The 22218-nt window shown below is 34.4% G+C and overlaps 1 protein-coding gene across 1 annotated transcript; it reads left to right on the forward strand.

Moving 5' to 3' along the window:
- Nucleotides 1-154: 154 nt before the first annotated feature.
- On the forward strand, nt 155-22189 carry LOC126808540 (cell division cycle protein 16 homolog). Its single transcript, XM_056100026.1, has 18 exons — nt 155-287; nt 1123-1177; nt 2081-2178; nt 3675-3713; nt 4509-4655; nt 5541-5700; nt 6277-6371; nt 6986-7119; nt 8879-8958; nt 9792-9841; nt 10510-10580; nt 12449-12574; nt 13292-13444; nt 14721-14846; nt 16312-16447; nt 17263-17353; nt 18066-18136; nt 19522-22189. Exons 1-18 carry the CDS (start codon nt 171-173, stop codon nt 19639-19641), a joined length of 1869 nt encoding a protein of 622 aa, XP_055956001.1. The 5' UTR covers nt 155-170; the 3' UTR covers nt 19642-22189.
- Nucleotides 22190-22218: the final 29 nt, after the last annotated feature.

Consider the following 22218-nt stretch of genomic DNA (forward strand, 5'->3'; position numbering starts at 1 on the left):
ATGCTTATAGATGATATGATATTTATCGTCAAATTAAGTGACTTAAATACATTTTATGAACTCTTTCTTTAGTTACTTAAATAGATTTCATCACACCCTTTCTTTAGCCAAGTTCTAAACCGCGTGCCAATTGCCTAGGATGAAACACAGAATCAAGTTAAACAATAAATATGGCGGAAGAAGTTCTCTTTACAAGCCCAAGTCCTGGATTTAATACCGTAAACCAAGAGCCAGGAAAATTAAATTTAGCACTTTTAAGAGGAAAAGTTAAAAATTACATAGAAAAGGTCGATATGTTGTTTTATTTTTACCACAACACCCTTACCAACACTGTCACGCAGGCCTGTTACGGTGTAACCGAACCAGACGTTTTTATTTTGAAAATCGCAGAATTGCCGCTTTTTATCATTGAATTAGAATCTATCATACATTACAAAGGCCTAGATATCTAGATATAAAATAATTTTAATTATCAACGTGCCGAAATAAAGGTTAAATATATCATGTAAGACCTTGCACAATTATAAGTCCTGAATAGAAATAAACATCCAAAATTACTAACATATTAACAGACATATTGCCAGAGTAGAGCGAAGCTGATTATTGTCAAATATAAAACCTTCATAATTAATTTTCTCATGTGATACAAAAAATGTTAAATAATTTATTTTTTCCAAATTGATTTTTATTTAGATCTAAATTGTTTACATTAATTTTGTTGTAAAAAAAAAGAACAAAAAAGTGTGAGAATTATTTTCATTGACGTCAAAAATATGTGACGTCATTGATTAGACGCATCATAGAAATAGTTCTATGAGGCGCATAATCTCGCCCAAGCGAGATTTGGTAAGTTGACATGTGCATTGCCTGTTTTGCCCAGTGTATCCGGTTCCGGCCTGAATTTTTTTTTGATCAACAGTCTGTTGGTGACAATTTCAGTTACAGTACGCTCCTGTGCTACCGGAAAAGAGCTTTGCTCAAGCACCGCGCTTCGCGTGATGCTTTAGATTCGCTCTATAAAATATTATGAGTGGTAATGACTGATACTGATAATAATTAAATAAAAATATTAAATTTAAAACGAAAGTACTTGCACCTTAATTTTTTCTCTTTTCTTTACAGCATCATTATGATTCTGCAATGTTCTGGGCTGATAAACTCGTTACACTTACAAATGGTAATTAAGCAAAAATATTTGAATAATATAATATTTGTTGTCATACATTAGGGGTTTCAGGTCACATGATTTTAGCGTGAATTCTGACAGCCAGCGGCTGAAATATAGCCTGCTTCAATCTACGATTCTGAATTACTATTTTATTTAAATGTATTATAATAAAATTACTAGTAATTGTGTTGATATAGTTTAATATCAATCTCGATATCTGCAAAGAATCAGGCTAAAATATTATCGAAATGTAAGCGAAATTACCGTTTATGTACAGGAGACGTTCGCGGGAAAATGCCGCTCTGACTTCGGGATATTTCTGTTTTGCTGACTGAAATTTGCTAAATTTCGACTAAATATAGCCAACTTTTTTTGTGGTATCATCCAGATTTTAAATATTTGACATAATATCATTCAAATTATTGCTATTTTAATAAACCTTAGCTGACTATAATGTGCGGGTATGAGTTTTAAAATTGGTACTAGCTATTCTGAATGGAAAATACCGCTTATGACGTCAGTCAGATATGACTGAAAAGCACATATTTTGGTGCCATGGCACGCATAACTTTGGATCTAATTAGAATATTTTGATGAAATAAAAAAATTTGGGTAGCATTTTATGTATATTTTCACGAAATATTTTTTTAAAAAAATTTTCTGTCATTAAAACTTTGACCTGAAACCCCTACATACATACAACATAAAATATACCATGAGATATTCCTTATTTATGATGTGGATAAAAAAAGATCGAATTGGCAGTAACTTACAGTACCGGTAGTGTAAATAATATATTGTTTTTTGACTTATACAGGCCATAATTTTTAACCAAAATGAATTTTTAGCCAGTTTAGAACTAACGAAAGGTTTACTATTATTTGTATGTTAAATTGGATTTACATGTTGTAGAGAATGTGGAAGATGTATATTGGTATGCACAGACGTTATATTTGACAGGACAGTATCACAGAGCTTCACATTTACTGAGGAGTAGAAAACTTGATCAGGTATACATGTAGGCTCTATTATACTTCATGGGGGTTGAATGGCTGAATGGTTAGCTTGTGTGCTGTATCATAAAGTTAACTAGCGCGGTTTCTCATGCGTTTTCTCCGATTTCCTCCTATTATTAAAGACCCCTACGCACAAGCGAATTATTGAAATAAAATAGAACCATATGTTAGTCCCGAAATGACCTAGTTTGTGTCGCATGGACGTTAACCCCAACCCTCTCTCCTGACAAGGACAGCTGTTTAGTCCTTCGGATGATATGAAAAACCGAGGTCCCGTGTATACATTGGAATGCACGTAAAAGATCCCTTGGCAGAGATCCCTTGGCAGTTGGAATTCGATATAAGAGTAGGCGATAGTACCGCTGCCCGAGCAAAATTTCCCTCATAGCACACTGTAAGGCGTATGCCCGTCTTCATTAGCCCTGTTTAGGAGCAGAACAGTAGGACGTTAAACCCCATTTCATTTCATTTCATTTTCAAATGAATATTCAAACTGATTCTGTAGTGAATATTACTTGATTATCCATTGAAGGATAACACATTTCTATCAAAGTCACATTGGTATCTAGATGTACCGTAAACTGGGTCTAAAGAACACGTTTCAGCTATTAAAGTTAAAGGGACAATAACACTCTTGCTGGCTTGACAGCTCCAATAAATAAATATTAGCCTTATTCTAAGTATTAGATGTTTAAGTGCCCTACCTGTTATGTAAATTATCCATTACATCCTATTTTACTTGTCCAGAGGGTTCGAAAATATTTTTTAAATCCATGTCACATTTGAAAAGGTTTACGTTAGGCTTTTCAAATCATTTAGTTAAATTTTTCCAATTTTTTAAATTAGGTGTGTTAAGATGAAATTTGTATCATCAATTAATTGGAATACTGTAAAATAGTACCATTTGTTGACCAGAATAAAGAGTGGTATTCAGCCTTTAACTGAGAAAAATCTTTTTTTTTAGCCTTCTAGTGTATTGCATCTTTAAGCTAGATATCAACCACTCACTTTACCTGTTTTACCTGCTTTACCTGTATTGCAGGTAATGTTCAGTGTTAAACTAGGTGGAAAAATTGTACAGTGGCTCTTAATAGTAAGTGCAGGGAGACTGCACCACACACAAATACACAAAATACGGACAAGACACAATACGCAGAAATCACAAACAAAAGTACATATCAGATTAAGTGAATGGATCCGGGGCCTAGCCATAAGCGTCCATTGCGCTGTACAGTCCCTGGCCTGTAGTGAAAGACTTCACTCAAAAATGAAAGCTAACAATAAGGAGGAATATATCCCAAAAGCATTGTGTAATACCAGTACGAGTCATGATCTGCTACATGCCACATGAAATATGAATTTAAGCATATTGAAGTAAAAATTACCTATACAAGTAACCATATCGGTGAAATGTATAAAAAGCCAGGTAGCCTACAACTAAATGGTCTATTTTCTCACTGTGATTATAAAGATTTGGTTTTATTTTTCAGTCTTATTCAGCATGTAGATATTTAGCTGCTAAATGTCATGTAAGAATATATTGATTTTTTTTATATAAACAATAAACTCTATGTAGTTGTACATGTATGAGTTACAGTGATTTTGACCACTTTCTTAGATAGAAATTAAATCACGATTTTGCGTTGAGTAATGTCGCAAGAGATTGTCTTAAACTGATTAACGTGAGAAATATGTCAAACAAAAATAAAAATGGTTGGAGTGCCCAAGTTTAGAATTGTCGTTGATTCCATAAAGTAGTTAGGTTTTAGAACTTTAAATACTGTGTAATTCAACATGGCGCCCGAGGGGTTTAATATGATATACGTACGAAATAGTACCAAGTGGTTTATTTGTATGAGAGTCAAGGTTTGGAGTATGCCTTGGAAAACGGAAGTAGGAGGCGACTAGTATGTGAGATTGTCTGTTGTATTAACTGGACGGGTAGGCCTATTCAACTTCGGTTATGTGTCAATGTTATGGGAATGGATGGCCGAATGGTTAGTGCGTGCATGTTGTATCATAACATCTGTCATTGAGTCAACTGGCATGGTTTTGATTAACTGGTTGTACGTAACAAGGAGTAGGGTTGCCTGTCCAACCTCCAAGGTTTTCTCCAGGTCCTCCGGTTTCCTCCCACTGCAAGAAACCCCTATGTCCTACGCACAAGTGAATCATATGTTAGTCCTGAAATGACCTAGTGTGTGTCGAGTGGACGTTAAACCCCATTTCTCTCTTTCTCTCCTTTCATTTCTACCAAGTACCACTAATTTCACATGATAGTCACCAACTGATGAATGGTAAATATGTTGCGATTCCTTTTACAGTATGAATGTAAAGATTACCAAGAAGCGTTGGATATATTAGATGGTGCCGATAACGAATGGGAAGAATTATACAATGATACGTCACAAGTTCAGTCCAATCTCAACGAAAGTTACGAAGATCTTGATGCCAATTTTCCTGTTAAAGATGTAAGGTTTAAATAGGTTTTATTAAGGTTCATGAACTTTGTTTTTACTTTAACCTGGAATTTTAAGTCAGAATATTAATTTGTTATCTTTTTTCAGCCTTTAATCACACTAGATGTTGAAATTAGAGCTATTTAAAACTGTGTAACGAGAATGGGGAACGGAAACACTCACTTTAAAGAGTAGCAGAGACTGGACAGGCAGGCATGTCTGTATGAAACGATAATGCCGGCAGAGAGAGTAGACATTAAAAAATATTTGAAAGTCACTGGAGTACAAAATCAAATGGGGGTGTTGGATAGCCGAATGGTTACCACGCGCGCGCTGTATCATAAGGTCTGTCACTGAGTCAACTGGCGTGGTTTCGATTCCCCGGTTGTGAGTGACAAGGAGTAGGGTCGCCTGTCCAACCTCGTGGGTTTGCTCTGGGTCCTCCAGTTTCCTACCACTGCTAAAGACCGTACGTGCAAGCGAATTATTGAAATAAAATTAAACCATATGTTAGTCCCGAACTGACCTAGTTTATGTTGAGTGTAGGTTAAACCCTCTCTCTCTCTCTCTCTCTCTCTCAAAATGAAACTTTATGTAGAAATGAGGTGGTTTATTCATCTTTGTAGGGTTTCAGGTTAAAACTAGACCCTTTATCAAATGATTACTTTAACTAATCCTGTGAAGCCTTTATATATACAATGGTGGTGACGTTTGAAAATTTGTATATCTGGGAAATTGAAAGCTAAAATGTTGGCAGACTTGCATCAGGTATTACAGTTGTGTATCTGTATATTTAAATTACTTTTTACCAGCTAATGTCTCCTTAATCGTGAATGACCCTGTTGTAAATAATGAAGATAATTATAGTATAACAAATGGAGTTGATATTTATTTTAGATGGAGAATTCACTGTTGTTATTACGAGGGAAAGTATACGAGGCTATGGATAATCGTAGTTTAGCTATAGAATGTTATCAAGAAGCGTTATTACACGATGTTTATTGTTACGAGGCGTTAGATCTTCTAGTCAATCATCATATGTTAACAGCTGAAGAAGGTTTGTAAATAAACGTGTACATTGGGGGGTGGCAATATTTTTTAAAATATTTTTCCATCCCTTTTATGTTTATATATTAAAGATACATTATGGGAGATTAGATAAAGAGCCGGCAGTTCTCACTATAATAGTTGAATAATAGATAATGTAAATATCTGAACCGAGATATTCGCGTTTGAATTTCAGGTCTTTTCTAGATCATCATTACTAAAGTCAGTACGATTAAAAACAGTCTCGATTATCTATTTTTGGATTAAATCATCAATGAGCATTGAACAGCAGATTGGATTCAAATCCAGTGAAAATCTGACACATAAGATGACATCGAGAGTTGATTATAGTTTGGATAAGTTAATAAATGTCTAATTAATAGTTTATATAACATTTAAGGCCTAAAGAAAGACCTACAATAGGCAGATTTAGCTCCTGCATAATGTATGTTTAATAAAAATTTACCTAAAGGAAATCTGTATGCAATGTCATCTGGGAAAATAAGACCCTGAGACCTTTTGTTTTTCATTAGCAAGTTGAAACAATATTATAATGCTAACATTTAAATACATATGACTTTTCTAGAAATAGAATTAATGGAAAGTCTGCCGTTTACTGTTCAATGTCCTGAAGAAGAAATAGAATTAGTCAAATTTTTATATGAAGATCGCTTAAAAAAAGTAAGTTCACAAATTTCACATTTCTACTTATACTTAAAATTTTAATTTTCTAAAATATGCAGAAGGGAACTGGAAAGATCAACCTGGTTCCAACATACTTTCCGAAAATCCAGTTGTAGCTCCCAATTGTCGAAAAATCAAATTTCAAGTGCTACAACCTTTCGAATGACAAACTGATAATTGGAGCTTCTGAAGAGTCCTTTTCCTTCATTTTGAATAATTTGTATATCATATCGTTTTAGCTTTGATTCCTTTAATGATATGGACAGACGTATTTTATGTTAGGGGGGTTTGATGGCCGAATGGTTAGAGCGTGCGCGTTGTATTATAAAGTCTGTCATTGATTCAACTGGCGTGGTTTCGATTACCTGGTTGTACATGACAAGGTGTAGGGTCGCCTGTTCTACCTCGTGGGTTTTCTCCAGTTTCCTCCCACTGCTTAAGACCCCTACATGCACAAGGGAATTATTAAAATAAAATTGAACCATGTTAGTCCCGAAATGACCTAGTTTGTGTCGGGGTGGCCGTTAAACCCTCTCTCTCTCTCTCTCTCTCTCTTTCTCTCTCTCTCTCTCTATCTCTGTATTATATTTTATTTATTGTTTATTATACAGTATAATGGACCAGTGAAGACAGCTATACCTACAAATGTGACAGGTTTAGATAAAAACCTAGATACAGTGGTTAATAAAGCTGAACGTCATTATTATAACTGTAATTTTAGTGAATGTTATAGACTCACTTTAGAGTAAGTTTTTACTATTAGAAATAAAACATTATTAGTTTTTACTATTAGAAATAAAACATTATTAGTTTTTACTATTAGAAATAAAACATTATTAGTTTTTACTATTAGAAATAAAACATTATTAGTTTTTACTATTAGAAATAAAACATTATTAGTTTTTACTATTAGAAATAAAACATTATTAGTTTTTACTATTAGAAATAAAACATTATTAGTTTTTACTATTAGAAATAAAACATTATTAGTCTTTATAGTGAATGTTATAGACTAACTTTAGAGTAAGTTTTTACTATTAGAAATAAAACATTATTAGTTTTTACTATTAGAAATAAAACATTATTAGTTTTTACTATTAGAAATAAAACATTATTAGTCTTTATAGTGAATGTTATAGACTCACTTTAGAGTAAGTTTTTACTATTAGAAATAAAACATTATTAGTTTTTACTATTAGAAATAAAACATTATTAGTTTTTACTATTAGAAATAAAACATTATTAGTTTTTACTATTAGAAATAAAACATTATTAGTCTTTATAGTGAATGTTATAGACTCACTTTAGAGTAAGTTTTTAGTATTAGAAATAAAACATTATTAGTTTTTACTATTAGAAATAAAACATTATTAGTCTTTATAGTGAATGTTATAGACTCACTTTAGAGTAAGTTTTTACTATTAGAAATAAAACATTATTAGTTTTTACTATTAGAAATAAAACATTATTAGTTTTTACTATTAGAAATAAAACATTATTAGTTTTTACTATTAGAAATAAAACATTATTAGTCTTTATAGTGAATGTTATAGACTCACTTTAGAGTAAGTTTTTAGTATTAGAAATAAAACATTATTAGTTTTTACTATTAGAAATAAAACTTTATTAGTCTTTATAGTGCTAAAGTCCCTTGTTTTATAAAATAACAAAGCTACACATAATTAACGTCCTTTGTTTTTGTATTTACGCATCTGATTTGTTTAGAAGAGGTTGTTTTTTTTTTGAGTATTTGAAAATTCCTGTTTTGTGTTACATAATCAAAACCGTCTGAAACTACTGCTCCGTAGACCACCCCAAACTAGTATACCGTCCTAAGTTATGTAAAGTTATTCACTAGTTTCTGAAGTGATTTATAGAGCTGTGGTTTAGGATGATATCAGGCTATCTACTAGGCCATAGGTTCCAGCTTGGTTGTATATACTGGTCATGACCGATTGACCAAAATGGCTCAAGGGATGTACCAGTTTGATAAATATCCCTTTAACCGTGGTACTATATTGGTGTCAGTCATTATCACATATTTGACAGAACTGGTTCAACACGTTCCAAATATAATTTTAACACAGAGAATAAAAACAAGTGAATGTACAGACTATTTCTATTTTTCTCGTTTTGGCCTATCTAGTGACATTCAATTTACTTTTTTGAATTGTCAGATATCCTCTCACATTCTCACATAACAATAATTCAAAGGAATTATTAGTGAGCAGAAATTTGCCAGTATATCTGTTATCACTCGTCACTTAAGTAATTTATATAGAAGGATAACTCATGTTTTCCTTTTGCTTTCGTCACTTCCGTTTGTTGAAAACTTCATTACGCATCTATCGTAGCAATGATCTCTGTGTTAAAATAATATCTGGAACGTGTTTAACCAGCTCTATCTCAGTTCAGCAGATTTTTAACTATTATAGCGAGAACAGTCAACTCTTTATCTAATCTCCCATAATGCCTCTTTCATTGAATGTTTTATATATTTACAGAGTTTTATCGCAGGATCCATATAATTTAAAATGTTTACCTCTTCATGTAGCAGTTTTAACAGAACTCAAAAAAATTAATGGTAAGTAAATTTTTTATATCAAATCTTATTTTTAACACACGTCATCTTCTTCATCTGTTCTGTTGTTTTACATGTAAGTGGGGTTTATAGTTTATAGTCTCTATCATCCAGAAAAATATTCTACAAATATTAGTCTGGATGCATTGTCAACATTTGAGAATAATAGGTCCTTGGCTAGATTATCTGATCTTTTACATTATCATAGAATAGATTATCCGGTCTTTCACATTATCATAGAATAGATTATCCGGTCTTTCACATTATCATAGAATAGATTATCCGGTCTTTCACATTATCATAGAATAGATTATCCGGTCTTTCACATTATCATAGAATAGACAAAGTCTAAGGGAAGTAACTAGTCCTAAAACAATATGTTGACGCCCATGAAATTAATTTAAGAATGCCGTTTCAAAAAATCCATTTGATTGCATGCAAGTTCAGTATCCAACGCTCTTAATTTTTTTATTGTAAAATTTCTCTCTTCATGGGCAATATCTATGTTTTTTTAATAAATCCTAATTCGTCGTCACGATTCATGTTTGTTTATATTAATATAAGAATTAAGGGATTTATTGCGGGAAGGGGCGCAACTCTTACTTGACTTGGCCAGAAGATACTGGATAATAAACCACATTAAAAACCAAACTCCCGTGTAATGCATGGGCAATGGACTTTTCGTCCGTTGAAGACTAGGAGGTTCTGGGTGATCAAGACTAGGTTATTTATGGTAGTTAGCATCCTTCAGTTTCTTCCCTTTCCTTCTACAAGAAGATCATTTGACGTTTTGATGTACCATGGCGATAATTGTTGATATTTTTATTTAATTTCAGCTTTATTTTATTTAGCTCATAAACTTGTAGAATTTTATCCCAACAGGCCAGTAAGTAAAAAAAAAACTTTTTTTAACTTTTAGGGGTTTATTAGTTTCAGAAAGTAATGTCCCTTTGTCAAGTCTACTGGGCAATGAGAGGGAGAGAGAGAGGTCATGGTTCAGCTTTATTTCATTAATTCACATGCGCATAGTGGTCTTTAGCAATGGGAGACTTAATGATGCAAGGCACATGCATTAAACATTCGACGCATTAACCATTCGACCAGTCGTAAGAACGCTCAAAGTCACCCCAGGTAGTCACCGATTTCGAGTCGCTGTCATTTTTTTCGCGTCGTAGGACGACATAAGCTAGGCTTTATCCAGCAAGGGTTCCTGTGAATTAGTTAGGCCAAGGCCTTCAAAGTTTACATATCATGGTTTAAAGATATCGTGGTTTGCTGTAGGATGTTATATTATATTTAAAGATATCATCCTTTGCTGTAGGATGTTATATTAAGTTTTATATTTAAAGATATGGTTTGCTGTAGGATGTTATATTATATTTAAAGATATCATGGTTTGCTGTAGGATGTTATATTAAGTTTTATATTTAAAGATATCGTGGTTTGCTGTAGGATTTTATATTATATTTAAAGATATCGTGGTTTGCTGTAGGATGTTATATTATATTTAAAGATATCATGGTTTACTGTAGGATGTTATATTATATATTAAAGATATCATGGTTTGCTGTTGGATGTTATTATTTATTAAATGAAATGAGTAATCCAGCCCGTATATATTTAAGGTAATTATTTTGTATTTATTAATTAGAACAGATCAAACAAACCAGTTATTAGCTTAAATTATTTTGTGACAGAGTTTAAATAATAGTCAAGCTTTAACTCAGAAATTTTCTGGCGTGGTTCCCCCTTGTCAGTGATGCAGGATGGAGGGCCTGATGAGACGAAAAACCAAGGTCCCGTGTATACATTAGAATGCATGTAAAAGATCCCTTGGCAGTTGGAATTCGATATAAGAGTAGGCGATAGTGCCGCTGCCCGGGCAAAATTTCCCTCATAGCACACTGTATGGCGTATGCCCGTCTTCATTAGCCCAGCATAGGAGCAGAACAGTAGGACATTAAACCCCATTTCATTTCATTTCATTGAACTCTGAAAATATTTTGGATGCTGCATACACTACCCTGACTTTACGGCATGATTTTGCAAAAATGACGTCATTTTAATTGGAACTAAATGTTAGGTGTGAATATTATATGTGTTTATAATTGTGTAAAATGATGAAACAAAGATATTTAACCATAAAATTTATTTTTTATTCAATTTTATCTCCAATCCATGATCTTGGAGTGCTAATCATGCCAACAGTTTTGAACTCTGCTAATTTCGCGACCAGGCCCTATGTCAATATTTCTATCACCGACATTATTAACAAATTGATTACAAGTGTTATCATCGCTGTTTTTTTCTATTTTATTTTCGTCTGAATCTAGAGCATATATATTCACTTTCAAAATCACTTTCATTGCCGTAATTCGACCCATCAATATCTTCACCATTATCGCTTGTTATAAGAGCTAGCACATCCGTTGTATGTAGTCATTTAGAAACAAAATTCATCGAAAATATGCCAAAATTGAAATATAAACAAGTGGAAGTAAGTCGCTATTTACAACAGTCCCGAAGCAAATAGTAAACAGCATTTTGATTGGCTATTTTGTTATTGTTAAAGAAGCGTGTCAGAAGACGCCCACAAGCCGCAAAATCGACATTTCGGGACTAAGCACTAGAACATCAAAGTAGGTTTTGCAGCATTTTGGGTTCTAAGTGTTAACAATCCTATATTTCATTATGAGTTCTACTGAATGTGTGTTAACTTGACCAAAGAGTGTATAGTCTGAGGGCATTAGCGATTCATATCAGGTACTAAATTACCAAGTGACATTTAGACACTATTTCAACGTGTTAGTGTGTATAAAAATCAATTCATACATTATTCAAATTAATATAGTGATAAAAAAAACTATAATGGAAAACACCTGCTAATATATTTGGGCGATGATTTGAAGAGTATTCTACAACATAATCAAACAAATGCTAAGATAATATGCTTCGAAACAGTCGCCCAAATTTATTCTATAACTACATGCAAATACAAGCAAACATAATTGAATAAACTATGGTTGAATTTAATGGTTTGGACACATGCTACTTTTTTCCAGAATGATGTCACCACTAGGCTACCATAATTTTGGTAAAAAAGAAAGAAAAAAGGGCGAAACCTATTATGAATTTTAATGTTATTGGTGATTTTTTTTTTGATAACCTCGATAGTACAGTGTATTTTGAGATTTTCATATAGTTATAGAATAAAAACAGAACTCAATGACGATTGAATACCGCTCGGGTTATTCAATGGTTCACTCGAGTGTATCCCTGCCTCATTCCACTCGTGGAATACTTGCACAGGGATACACTTTCTTGAACCATTGAATAACCTGATCGGTATTCAATGGTCATTGAGTTCTATCTATATATTGATAGCTGTGTTCTATATGTTATACTGTTTTGTTTACTCTATCCAGGTACTAAATACCTGTAAAAGATTATGAATTATTGATGTTACAGACATTAATTAGTTTTTTTTTTACAGTAAAGCTACAACATTGGATAAAGCGTACGGTCCAGCTTGGTTAGCATACGGTCACAGTTTCGCGGCTAAAAGTGAACATGATCAGGCAATGGCGGCTTATTTTACTGCTTCACAAATAATGAGAGGGTAAGTTTATAAATGGGACGTAATGAATATGGCTGTTTGTATCTTTAAAAAAAACTTTGGCGGACCAAGACTCATAACGCCTGGACCTGAACTAGTGGCTGGAGAATTAACCGCTCCTATTGAGAGCATTACAACATTAATTTTTGATTTATCTACAATATTTCAACTTTTGGTTCTAGTTCTATCAATGTCTTGACTTAAACAAGTGAAAATTGTGGCTAGAGAATCCGATGTTAATATTGTTTAGGGGGTGGAAAGAATAATTTGTAATTATCGGTAACAATCAAATTAAAGATACATTATGGGAGATTAGATAGAGAGCTGGGATTTCTCACTATAATAGTTAAAAACTACATAATTGCTGAAAATTTCAGTCAATTTGATCCACTCTGAACCAAGAATATAGCAATTGATTTTTAGGCTTTACTAAAGTCGGTACATAAAAAACATAGTCTCGATTATCCATTTCATGATTTAATCATGAATGAAAGTTGAGCAGCAAATCGGATCCTAATCCAATAAATATCACAGGCTATCAATGACATCGAGAGTTGATTATGGTCTGGATATGTTAATTAATGTCTAATTGATAATTTAGATAACATTTCAGACCTAAAGAAAGACTTGCAATAGGCAGGTTTATCTCTTACATAATGTATGTTTAAAACTTTTCGTTTCTATCATGTAATGGATTCAATCATGTATTTTCTTTTGTAGATGTCATTTACCAGCGTTATATATTGGTTTAGAATATGGTTTAACAAACAACGCTAAATTAGCCGAGAAATTCTTTAATGAAGCTTTGAGTATAGCACCTAACGATCCGTTTGTATTACATGAGATGGGTGTTATAGCTTTTCAAAGTCAAAAGTAAGTTTTAATAATAGTGGTATTAGTAATTAAAGCAGGAAAAATGTTGGAAAATGTGAGATGTAAGTTCAGTTGTTCCCTCCTTCTGTTCTCTGAGATAATGGAGGGTACTCGATTGTACCTTCTGGAGAGAAATGAAATGAAATGGGGTTTAACGTCCTACTGTTCTGCTCCGAACATTTAATCTCAATCTCTATGTCCATACTTTATATTTCTTCGTCTTAATTGATTCTACCAAGCAGACGGGCCTATTTGTTCCATCAATAGTTCAAAAACCCGCTTATTCAAAATCCATTCAAGGTAATTACTCCACTAATCGACCAATCACCAATGAAATCAATGAAATCCAAAACTAAATTATTTGTATACACTCTTTATCTCGTCAACAATCACCTGTCCTAACCTTATTTACATCTCAGCAACCTTGACAAAAATTGAGCTGGCCTTAACAAATAGATTTAGCCCATGAATCCAAAAATGTGCAGTAGGCTCATTTATTAAGTATGCAACCCTGATAAATGTTACTGACAATCAAGAGAGCCATGGTAGCTGAGTGGATAAGACGCTGGCTCGCTAGCCTGGAGGTCGCATGTTCGATACCTGCATTGGCAGAGAAAGTTCATCGGGATTTACCGGCGTGGTTTCTCCTTGTCTGTGGTGGCGGGTCTGACAAGGACAGCTGTCTAGTCATTCGGATCATACGAGGTCCTGTGTAGACATTGGCGTGCACGTAAAAGATCCCTTGGCTTTTGGAATTCGTTATAATAGTAGGCCGTAGTGCCGCTGTCCGGGCAAATTTTACCTCATAGCACACTGTATGGCGTATGCCCGTCTTCATTAGCCCAGGTTAGGAACAGAACAGTAGGACGTTAAACTCCATTTCATTTTATTTCTAACAACAACTTGAGATAAATGTAGACCCTGGACATGTGATGTTTATAAGAAGTCATTTAACCATTATTCGGGTCCAATATTGCAACTAGTATAAATAATGTATGCTTGGCACATTGCCGTACCATTATTTGAAATAATGGTACGCCAACATCAAAGGATGACGTCACATCTGTATTTTAAATCGGGATAATGAATGTAGCACCTCCCATCCTTAAAACTTGCATGGAAGCACAACTATTTAGGCGTGATGTTTGTCGGATAAAGGCTCTAGCGTTTGTTTCATGATCCATTGACAAAATAAAAACACAAAAATAAAAACCTCCCTCCCATGTCAGATCTTTTTGAAGGATTGTCTGCCTCATTTAAATTAATTTAATTACAGTTATTCCGAAGCTGAGAAAAGTTTCCTTGCTGCATTAGAACTGGTGAAAAAAGTTGATGAAAAAATCATTCCAGATAAATGGGAACCATTGATATCAAACTTAGGACATGTTAGTAGAAAACTGAAGTAAGTTAAAAACAAATTCCATCCAAATATGGGGGGTTGGGTGGCTGAATGGTTAGCGTGCGCGCGCTGTATCATAAAGTCTGTCATTGAGTCGACTGGCGTGGTTTCGAATCCCCGGTTGTACGTGGCAAGGAGTAGGGTCGCCTGTCCAACCTTGTGGGTTTTCTCCGGGTCCTCCAGTTTCCTCTCACTGCTAAAGACCCCTACGGTTGTTTATTTTTTAACAGTGATTGAGAAATTAAACACTTGTAAATTGGACACTCATTATCAAAATTGAATGGTCAGCTTTAAACTGGACAGAAGTACAAATTAAACGATTTATGGTGATTTTAAACAGTTTTTACGAATTTTTAAACAAAGATTGGAAATTAGTGCTAAATACACAAGATTAAATGATACTTGGATTATCGTGTTAGCAGTGGGAGGAAACCGGAGGACCCGGAGAAAACCCATGAGGATGGACAGGTGACCCTACTCCTTGTAGTCCCGAAATGATCTAGTTTGTGTCAAGTGGACATTAAACCCCATCTCTCACTTTAACATAATTCCTTAATCAGTCCCATCTATTATCAACAAATATCGGGATTAGTTTTATTAATGTTTTCCAAATAAATCTCCTTAGACAGGAGGAAACGATCTTTCGCAACTTCGTATGGTTTTGAACTTTGAACTTACTCTGTATCCAGTCTTGATGATGACCGTGAAAATAAGTTTGTTTTCGATACTATCGATTATCGACCAACATTTCATTGCCGATTATCGATAGTAAAAATCACTATCGATACCCAGCCCTAACGGGCAAAACAGCATCCATGGTACGTACACCTTTTTGAAACGATCTGTTAGTGGATGACATTTTTAGAAAATGGATTCTGTTAGTAAAATTTTATTTAAAACATAATGCTGGATAGATGTCAAGTAAAACTGAATCCAGAAAATTATAAGATACAGAATATAAAAAGAAAGACCATAGAAACCGAATTGAAAAACATCTTGCTTTAATGACATTAAACATACATTATGCAAGAGCTAAATCTGTCTATTGCAGGTCTTTCTTTAGGCCTGAAATGTTATCTAAATTATTACTTAGACATTAATTAACTTATCCAGACCATAATCAACTCTAGATAGCATCGCTAGTCTGCAATGTTTACTGGATTAGGATCCGATTTCCTGTTCGACTTCCATTCATAATTTAATCATGAAATGGATAATTAAGACTATGTTTGTTATCGTACCGACTTTAGTAATGATGATCGAGCCTAGGCCGAAAATTCACATGCTAAAATCTCGGTTCAGAATGGATCAATTTGACTGAAATTTTCAGCAAATTCCCTTTACAGTATGTAGTGTTTAACTATTATAGTGAGAACTGCCAGCTCTTTATCTAATCTCCCATAATGTATCTTTAAATGTTCATCTATAAGATATACAATGTTAATGAATATTTGTATAATTTATACAGGAAATATGATGTAGCCTTGGATTATCACAGAAAAGCTCAGTGTATAAACCCTAATAATCCTTCTATCTACTCAGATATTGGATTTGTTTATGCATTAAAGGGAGATAATTATAAAGCTGTTGACTATTTTCATAAGGTAAACATTTTCTTCCTGGATGATAATAATAAGACACTGGCTACCTCGCCTGGATAATAATAATAATAATAATAAGACACTGGCTACCTAGTTTGGAGATCTCGGTTTCTCTCCCGGTATTAGTCGAGATAGTTCCTCAGAATTTTCCGCCGTGGTTTCCCCTTGTCAGGGGACAAGGGACAGTTGTCTAGTCATTCGGATGGGAAGTAAAACCGAAGGTCCTATGTACAAATTGGCGTGAACGTAAAAGAACCTGTGACAATTGGGATTCGTTATATGAGTAGGCTGTAGCATCACTGTCTGTGCAAAATTTGTCTCATAACATGGAGGTCTGGTGTTCGATCCCTGCATTGGCCGAGAAAGTCCATCCAGAATTTTCGGCGTGGTTTCCCCTTGTCAGTGATGCAGGACGGAGGGAAGGACAAGGACAGCTGTCTAGTCGTTCGAATGGAACTAAAAAACGAGGTCCCGTGTACAAATTGGCGTTCACGTAAAAGATCCCTTTGCAGTTGAAATTCGATATAACAGTAGGCCGTAGCGCTGCTGCACAGGCAAAATTTCCCTCATAGCACACTGTATGGCGTATCCTCGTCTTCATTAGCCCAGTAGGAGAAGAACAGTAGGACGTTAAACCCCCATTTCATTTCATTTATATATGATAAACATTTTAAATCAATTAAAGCAACAAATTAATGCTAGAATTGCTTCTGACCCATATTGTTTTGTTGTCTTTGTAAAATAGGTTTCTTAATTCATTAAAATAGACTATTCGTTTAGAATCATAAAAAACATTAGTTTTCTTTATAAATTTTCAGGCTCTTGGTATTCGAAGAGATGACGCTTTCTCGACAACAATGTTATCGAATGTGATGGAAGCTCTTATGTTAGAAACAGTTCCGAATCTAGGTACATAAATAATAGAGTTAATCCATGACCCATCGACACTTAACTATGGCAGTAACTATTTGATTTTCAATGATAACTATAACAGCTAAATGGGGGATCACGTGGCTAAGTGGGTAAGGCGCTGGCTCGCTAGCCTGGAGGTCGGGTGTTCGATCCCTGCATTGGCCGAGAAAGTTCATCTCGATTTTCCGGCGTGGTTTCCCCTTGTCAGTGATGCAGAACGGAGGGCCTGACAAGGACAGCTGCCTAGTCGTTCGGATGGGACGAAAAACCGAGGTCCCGTGTACACATTGGCGTGCACGTAAAAGATCCCTTGGCAGTTGGAATTCGATATAAGAGTAGGCCGTAGCGCCGCTGCCTGGGCAAAATTTCCCTCATAGCACACTGTATGGCGTATGCCCGTCTTCAATTAGCCCAGGTAAGGTGCAGAAGAGTAGGACGTTAAACCCCATTTCATTTCATTTCATATAACAGCTAAATAATTATTCATTAGTTGTTGCCCTTTTAGATTTGTGACAACCATTATGGACTGTTTGTACAGTCTGTCATTGAGTCTAGTGGCGTGGATATGATTCCCTGCTTCAACATAAAATGTTAGGCCAGAAATGACCTGGTTTGTGTCAATTGAACGTTACACCCCATGGATATGTTTTGTTACCAGGCAACCAACCATTTGAAATTTATACATTAAATGCTTTTCTATATTTTCTAGGTGATGATGATGAAGTTCCTGAGTTCCCTCCCCCTACTCCTAAATTTATTACACCTGCTCCAACAACAAAGGTGAGAAATATATTAAAGATACATTATGTAAGATTTAGATAAAGAGCTAGTCATTCTTGCTATAATAGTTCAATAATAGACAATTAAAGATACATTATGGGAGATTCGGTAACGAGTTGGCAGTTCTCACAATAATAGTTAAAAACTAGATAATGAAGAAGCCAATTTGGTGAAAATTTCATTCAAATTGATCCACTATGAACCGAGAACTAAGCGACTGAAATTCCCATAAGCCTCGGTCATCATTACTAAAGTCAGCACGATAAACAGCGTAGTCTCGATTATCCATTTAATTGTTTAATAGAGAAGGGAAGTTTTGCAGTAAATCAGCTTACAATCCACTAAAGATCGCAGGCTAGCGCAGCCATCTAGAGTTGATTATGGCCTGGATAGGTTAATTAATGTTTAGATAACATTTCAGGCCTAAAGAAAGACCTGAAATAGGCAGATTTAGCTCTTGCATAATGCATGTTTAAGTATATGGAAAATTTCAATCAAATTACTTTTTATTCTGAATGAAGTTATGACTGTTTAAAGATGTAATATAGATTGTTCCTTATCGTAGCAATGGTACTTGACAGTCGATACTTAGCCTCGATTTCAAATCTCGTGGATGTTTAAATCTATTTAAATCTTGGCAATTCGATGAACAGTTGATCATATGCAGATTTAGCTCTTACATAATGTATGTTTAAATTAGATTAACGTCAAATAAATTTTATATTTATATGCCTACTAATTAAAGGCAATGCATCTTGCATATTTATACTCCGACATTTTCACATGGACATATATTGTCGTCGTATGTGTCAGTCCGTCCGTTCACATTTTATTTCTGGACACTCTACCTAGAGGTCACAATTTTTATCTGATTTTGTCGAAACTTGACATATAGGTTTATATCCAAAAACTAGTCTCAATTTCTATCCAATTTTGATGAAACTTAAAATATATGTTTTTATCCCAAAGATCTCTGTTGCTTTTGATATTGATGCATGTTGGACCATAACATCCTGGATGATAGCCTCGTATTGTATGTTTTATTAGCTTGTTCTCTGTCCATCTCGGGGGGTTGGATGGCCGAATGGTTAGCATGTGCGTGCTGTATCATAAGGTCTGTCATTGAGTGAACTGGCGTGGTTTCGATTCCGCGGTTGTACGTGATAAGGAGTAGGGTCGCCTGTCCAACCTTGTGGGTTTTCTCCAGATCCTTCAATTTCCTCCCACTGCTAAAGACCCCCTACACGCAAGCGAATTATTGAAAGAAAATTGAACCAGATGTTAGTCCCAAAATGACCTAGTTTGTGTCAAGTGGACGTTAAACCCCATCTCTCATCTCGCTCTCTCTCCCTATCCATCTCATCATGCAAATGTTTATTTTACAGCTGGATGTATTTAGTGATACAATGTCGCCAGTTCCACCTGCTGATACAACCAGTCAATCAACTGATCTCAATAACTCAGACATGGCTATAGAAGAAATAGAGATGGATTCAAGTAATTGATCATTAGTTATCTCCCTTATTGTAAACAGAGAGAAGAGGACTAAATCTATTTGTTAAGGCCAGCTCAATTTTTGTCAAGGTCCCTGAGATGTAAATAAGGTTAGGGCACGTGATTGTTGGCGAGATTGTATGTTACGGATAGGATAAGCATTGGGGCTAGGTCATGTTTACATCTCGTGACCTATGATGAAAAATTGAGTTGGCCTTATCTTTTAGTACTAACCCAGAGAAGAGGTGAAAAGAAAGGCTGTTATTCAACCGTTTCATTCATAAAAACATTGTGGACTTTACAAAATCTATTGGACAAATTTACAATTGAGTGACAGGCCCCTGCTGTCTGTTACTGTTGTTATAGTGTGGTACCAATAGAATGAAGACATTATGAAACAAGGTGAACACATTAGCTGTGTATTTTGGTATAGATATCCTATGCTTTTATACCTTATATTATCGTGAATACTCCATTATCTTTGTAAGATTGAGAGAATTGAATTCAGAACCGAGCATAATGTTTAAAGACTCTTCACAATGAAAACTATTTGTTTGAAAGGACGAGCGTTTATATTTAGTCGTAGACAAGTGACTATGACTTGTATGAGCTGTGTGGTGGAATGTTGGACGTTAAATTATGTGAAAGTCAACGTAAAACATGGTGTTCCAAGAAAACGTCTCTTTAACTAAAGAAATAAACTAGGAAGTGTGTTATTCTCGATCAATCTGATTACAATACAGATCTATATTTCTTTTCGTTTTTTTATACTTTCGATGGCCTACACTACATGAACATCTGACAAGTTATAGCGATAGGTCACGTCAGGGGTCAAAAGACCGACTTTCGACCTATGACGTCAGACATTTGATTAACCAATCAGCCTTGATGTTACTAGTGGATTACCCACAGTTCCGGGCAAAAAAGGTCAAACACTCGATTCGACAGACCATTTGATTGGCTGACCCCTCATTTCAAGCAGAACACGAGTTAAATAACAAGTCTTCCATATCCAAGTGTAGTAAATACAAGTAAAACGAAATTTTGAACTATAAAAAAACTAAAACCAAGGATCTGTGTTGTAACCAGATTGATTCAATATAAAATCATGACCAATTCTTTATGGATACAAAAATGAACAATAATTTTTTGCACATTTGCTTCTTATTGTTTAATGTAAAAATCTACAAACGAATTATTAATAATTCTGTAAAGATTTTGAAATGAGAAATAATATTTTGTAGAGTATTGATTTGATTATGATTGATATAAATTGGTATTTTGTTTGTCTGTAAATGAATTATTTACCACTGTTCCATTCTACTAATCTTGAGATTCAAGTCAGAAACAAAACTAAAAAAAAAAAAAATGGAATGGAAAATAAAATTGTGTCTCTCCTGCCCAGTCTGATTATAATACAAATCTACATTTTGTTTCATTCTTTGTGGCTGTACAAAGTTGAATAAAAACATGTGATCATTCGGACAAATAGTACCTGGAGATAATTTGGCAATTTGGGGTAATCGCAATCTGATTAAAATACACATCTATATTTCGTTTCGTTTTTTTTATTCTTTCAATGGCCTCTACTACATGTATGTAGATCTGACCGGTTGTAGTGGGAGCTCATGATTGGCTTTTGACCCTATGATGTCGGACATTTGATTAAAGATACATTATGGGAGATTTTTTATAGAGAGTTGGCCATTCTTGCTATAACAGTTCAAAACTAGATGATGAAAGAAGAATATATTGAAAAATTCAGTCAAATTACTTTATTCTGAACATAGTTATCATCATTGTAATATTTGCCTAGAAATGGTAGCGAAATGTGTCTTCACCTTCGCCGATCGTTTGATTGTCAGGTGTTAACTCCACCTACATATCTCGATTATCAAGTTAAGTTTCCAATGGCATACGGAAACGCTTTACAGCGGCCTCGCTAAGTACACTCTATCATTTAGCCTCGATCTAACTGACGTATTTTCATCAGGTTACCCCTTATTTGATTTAATCAATTAGTGAAATCCTATTTAAATCCGAGCTGTAGTCGAGCCATCCGTGGGTCAACAGAGTTGATTTTGGTCTTGTTGTTTAAATAAAGATCTAATTTATAATTTCTATAACATCTGAAGCCTAAATTAATACTTGCAATAATCAGATTTAGCTCTTGCATAATGCACGTTTAATCAATCGACATTGCCGTTTCTAGTGGGTTACCCACAGTTCCGTACACCTTACGTCAAAAACTCGCCATAACAGACCAATTCATTGGCTAATCTCTCACATCATCCAGAACGAGGGTTATATAACAACTCTTCCAGATCCTAGTGTAGTAAAGACAAGGAAAACGAAATTTTGAACTATAAAAATACGAAAACGAAATAGGATCTGTGTTTTAATTAGATTCTCTCTTACCAAGCACCCTTGTTTTGTTTCATGTTTGTTATTTGAATATTATTTTTTTGTTTTGTTATGAGAAAAATCCTACACATATGTAATATATATGTAAAATAGGTGCTGTGTACTTGAATAAATGTCAATAAACCTTTTCATCATTAGGTCTTTCATTGAGTCAACTTACGTGG

This window comes from Patella vulgata, chromosome 1 (genome assembly GCF_932274485.2).
Source record: "Patella vulgata chromosome 1, xgPatVulg1.2, whole genome shotgun sequence".
NCBI classification, from domain to species: domain Eukaryota; kingdom Metazoa; phylum Mollusca; class Gastropoda; family Patellidae; genus Patella; species Patella vulgata.

Excerpts from the sequence above, each read along its gene's own strand:
- LOC126808540 (XM_056100026.1), top strand. The coding sequence starts at position 171 with ATGGCGGAAGAAGTTCTCTTTACAAGCCCAAGTCCTGGATTTAATACC. Across the intron at positions 7,120-8,878 it reads TGTTATAGACTCACTTTAGA|AGTTTTATCGCAGGATCCAT; the intron begins GTAAGTTTTTAC and ends ATATATTTACAG. Across the intron at positions 12,575-13,291 it reads GCTTCACAAATAATGAGAGG|ATGTCATTTACCAGCGTTAT; the intron begins GTAAGTTTATAA and ends TTTCTTTTGTAG.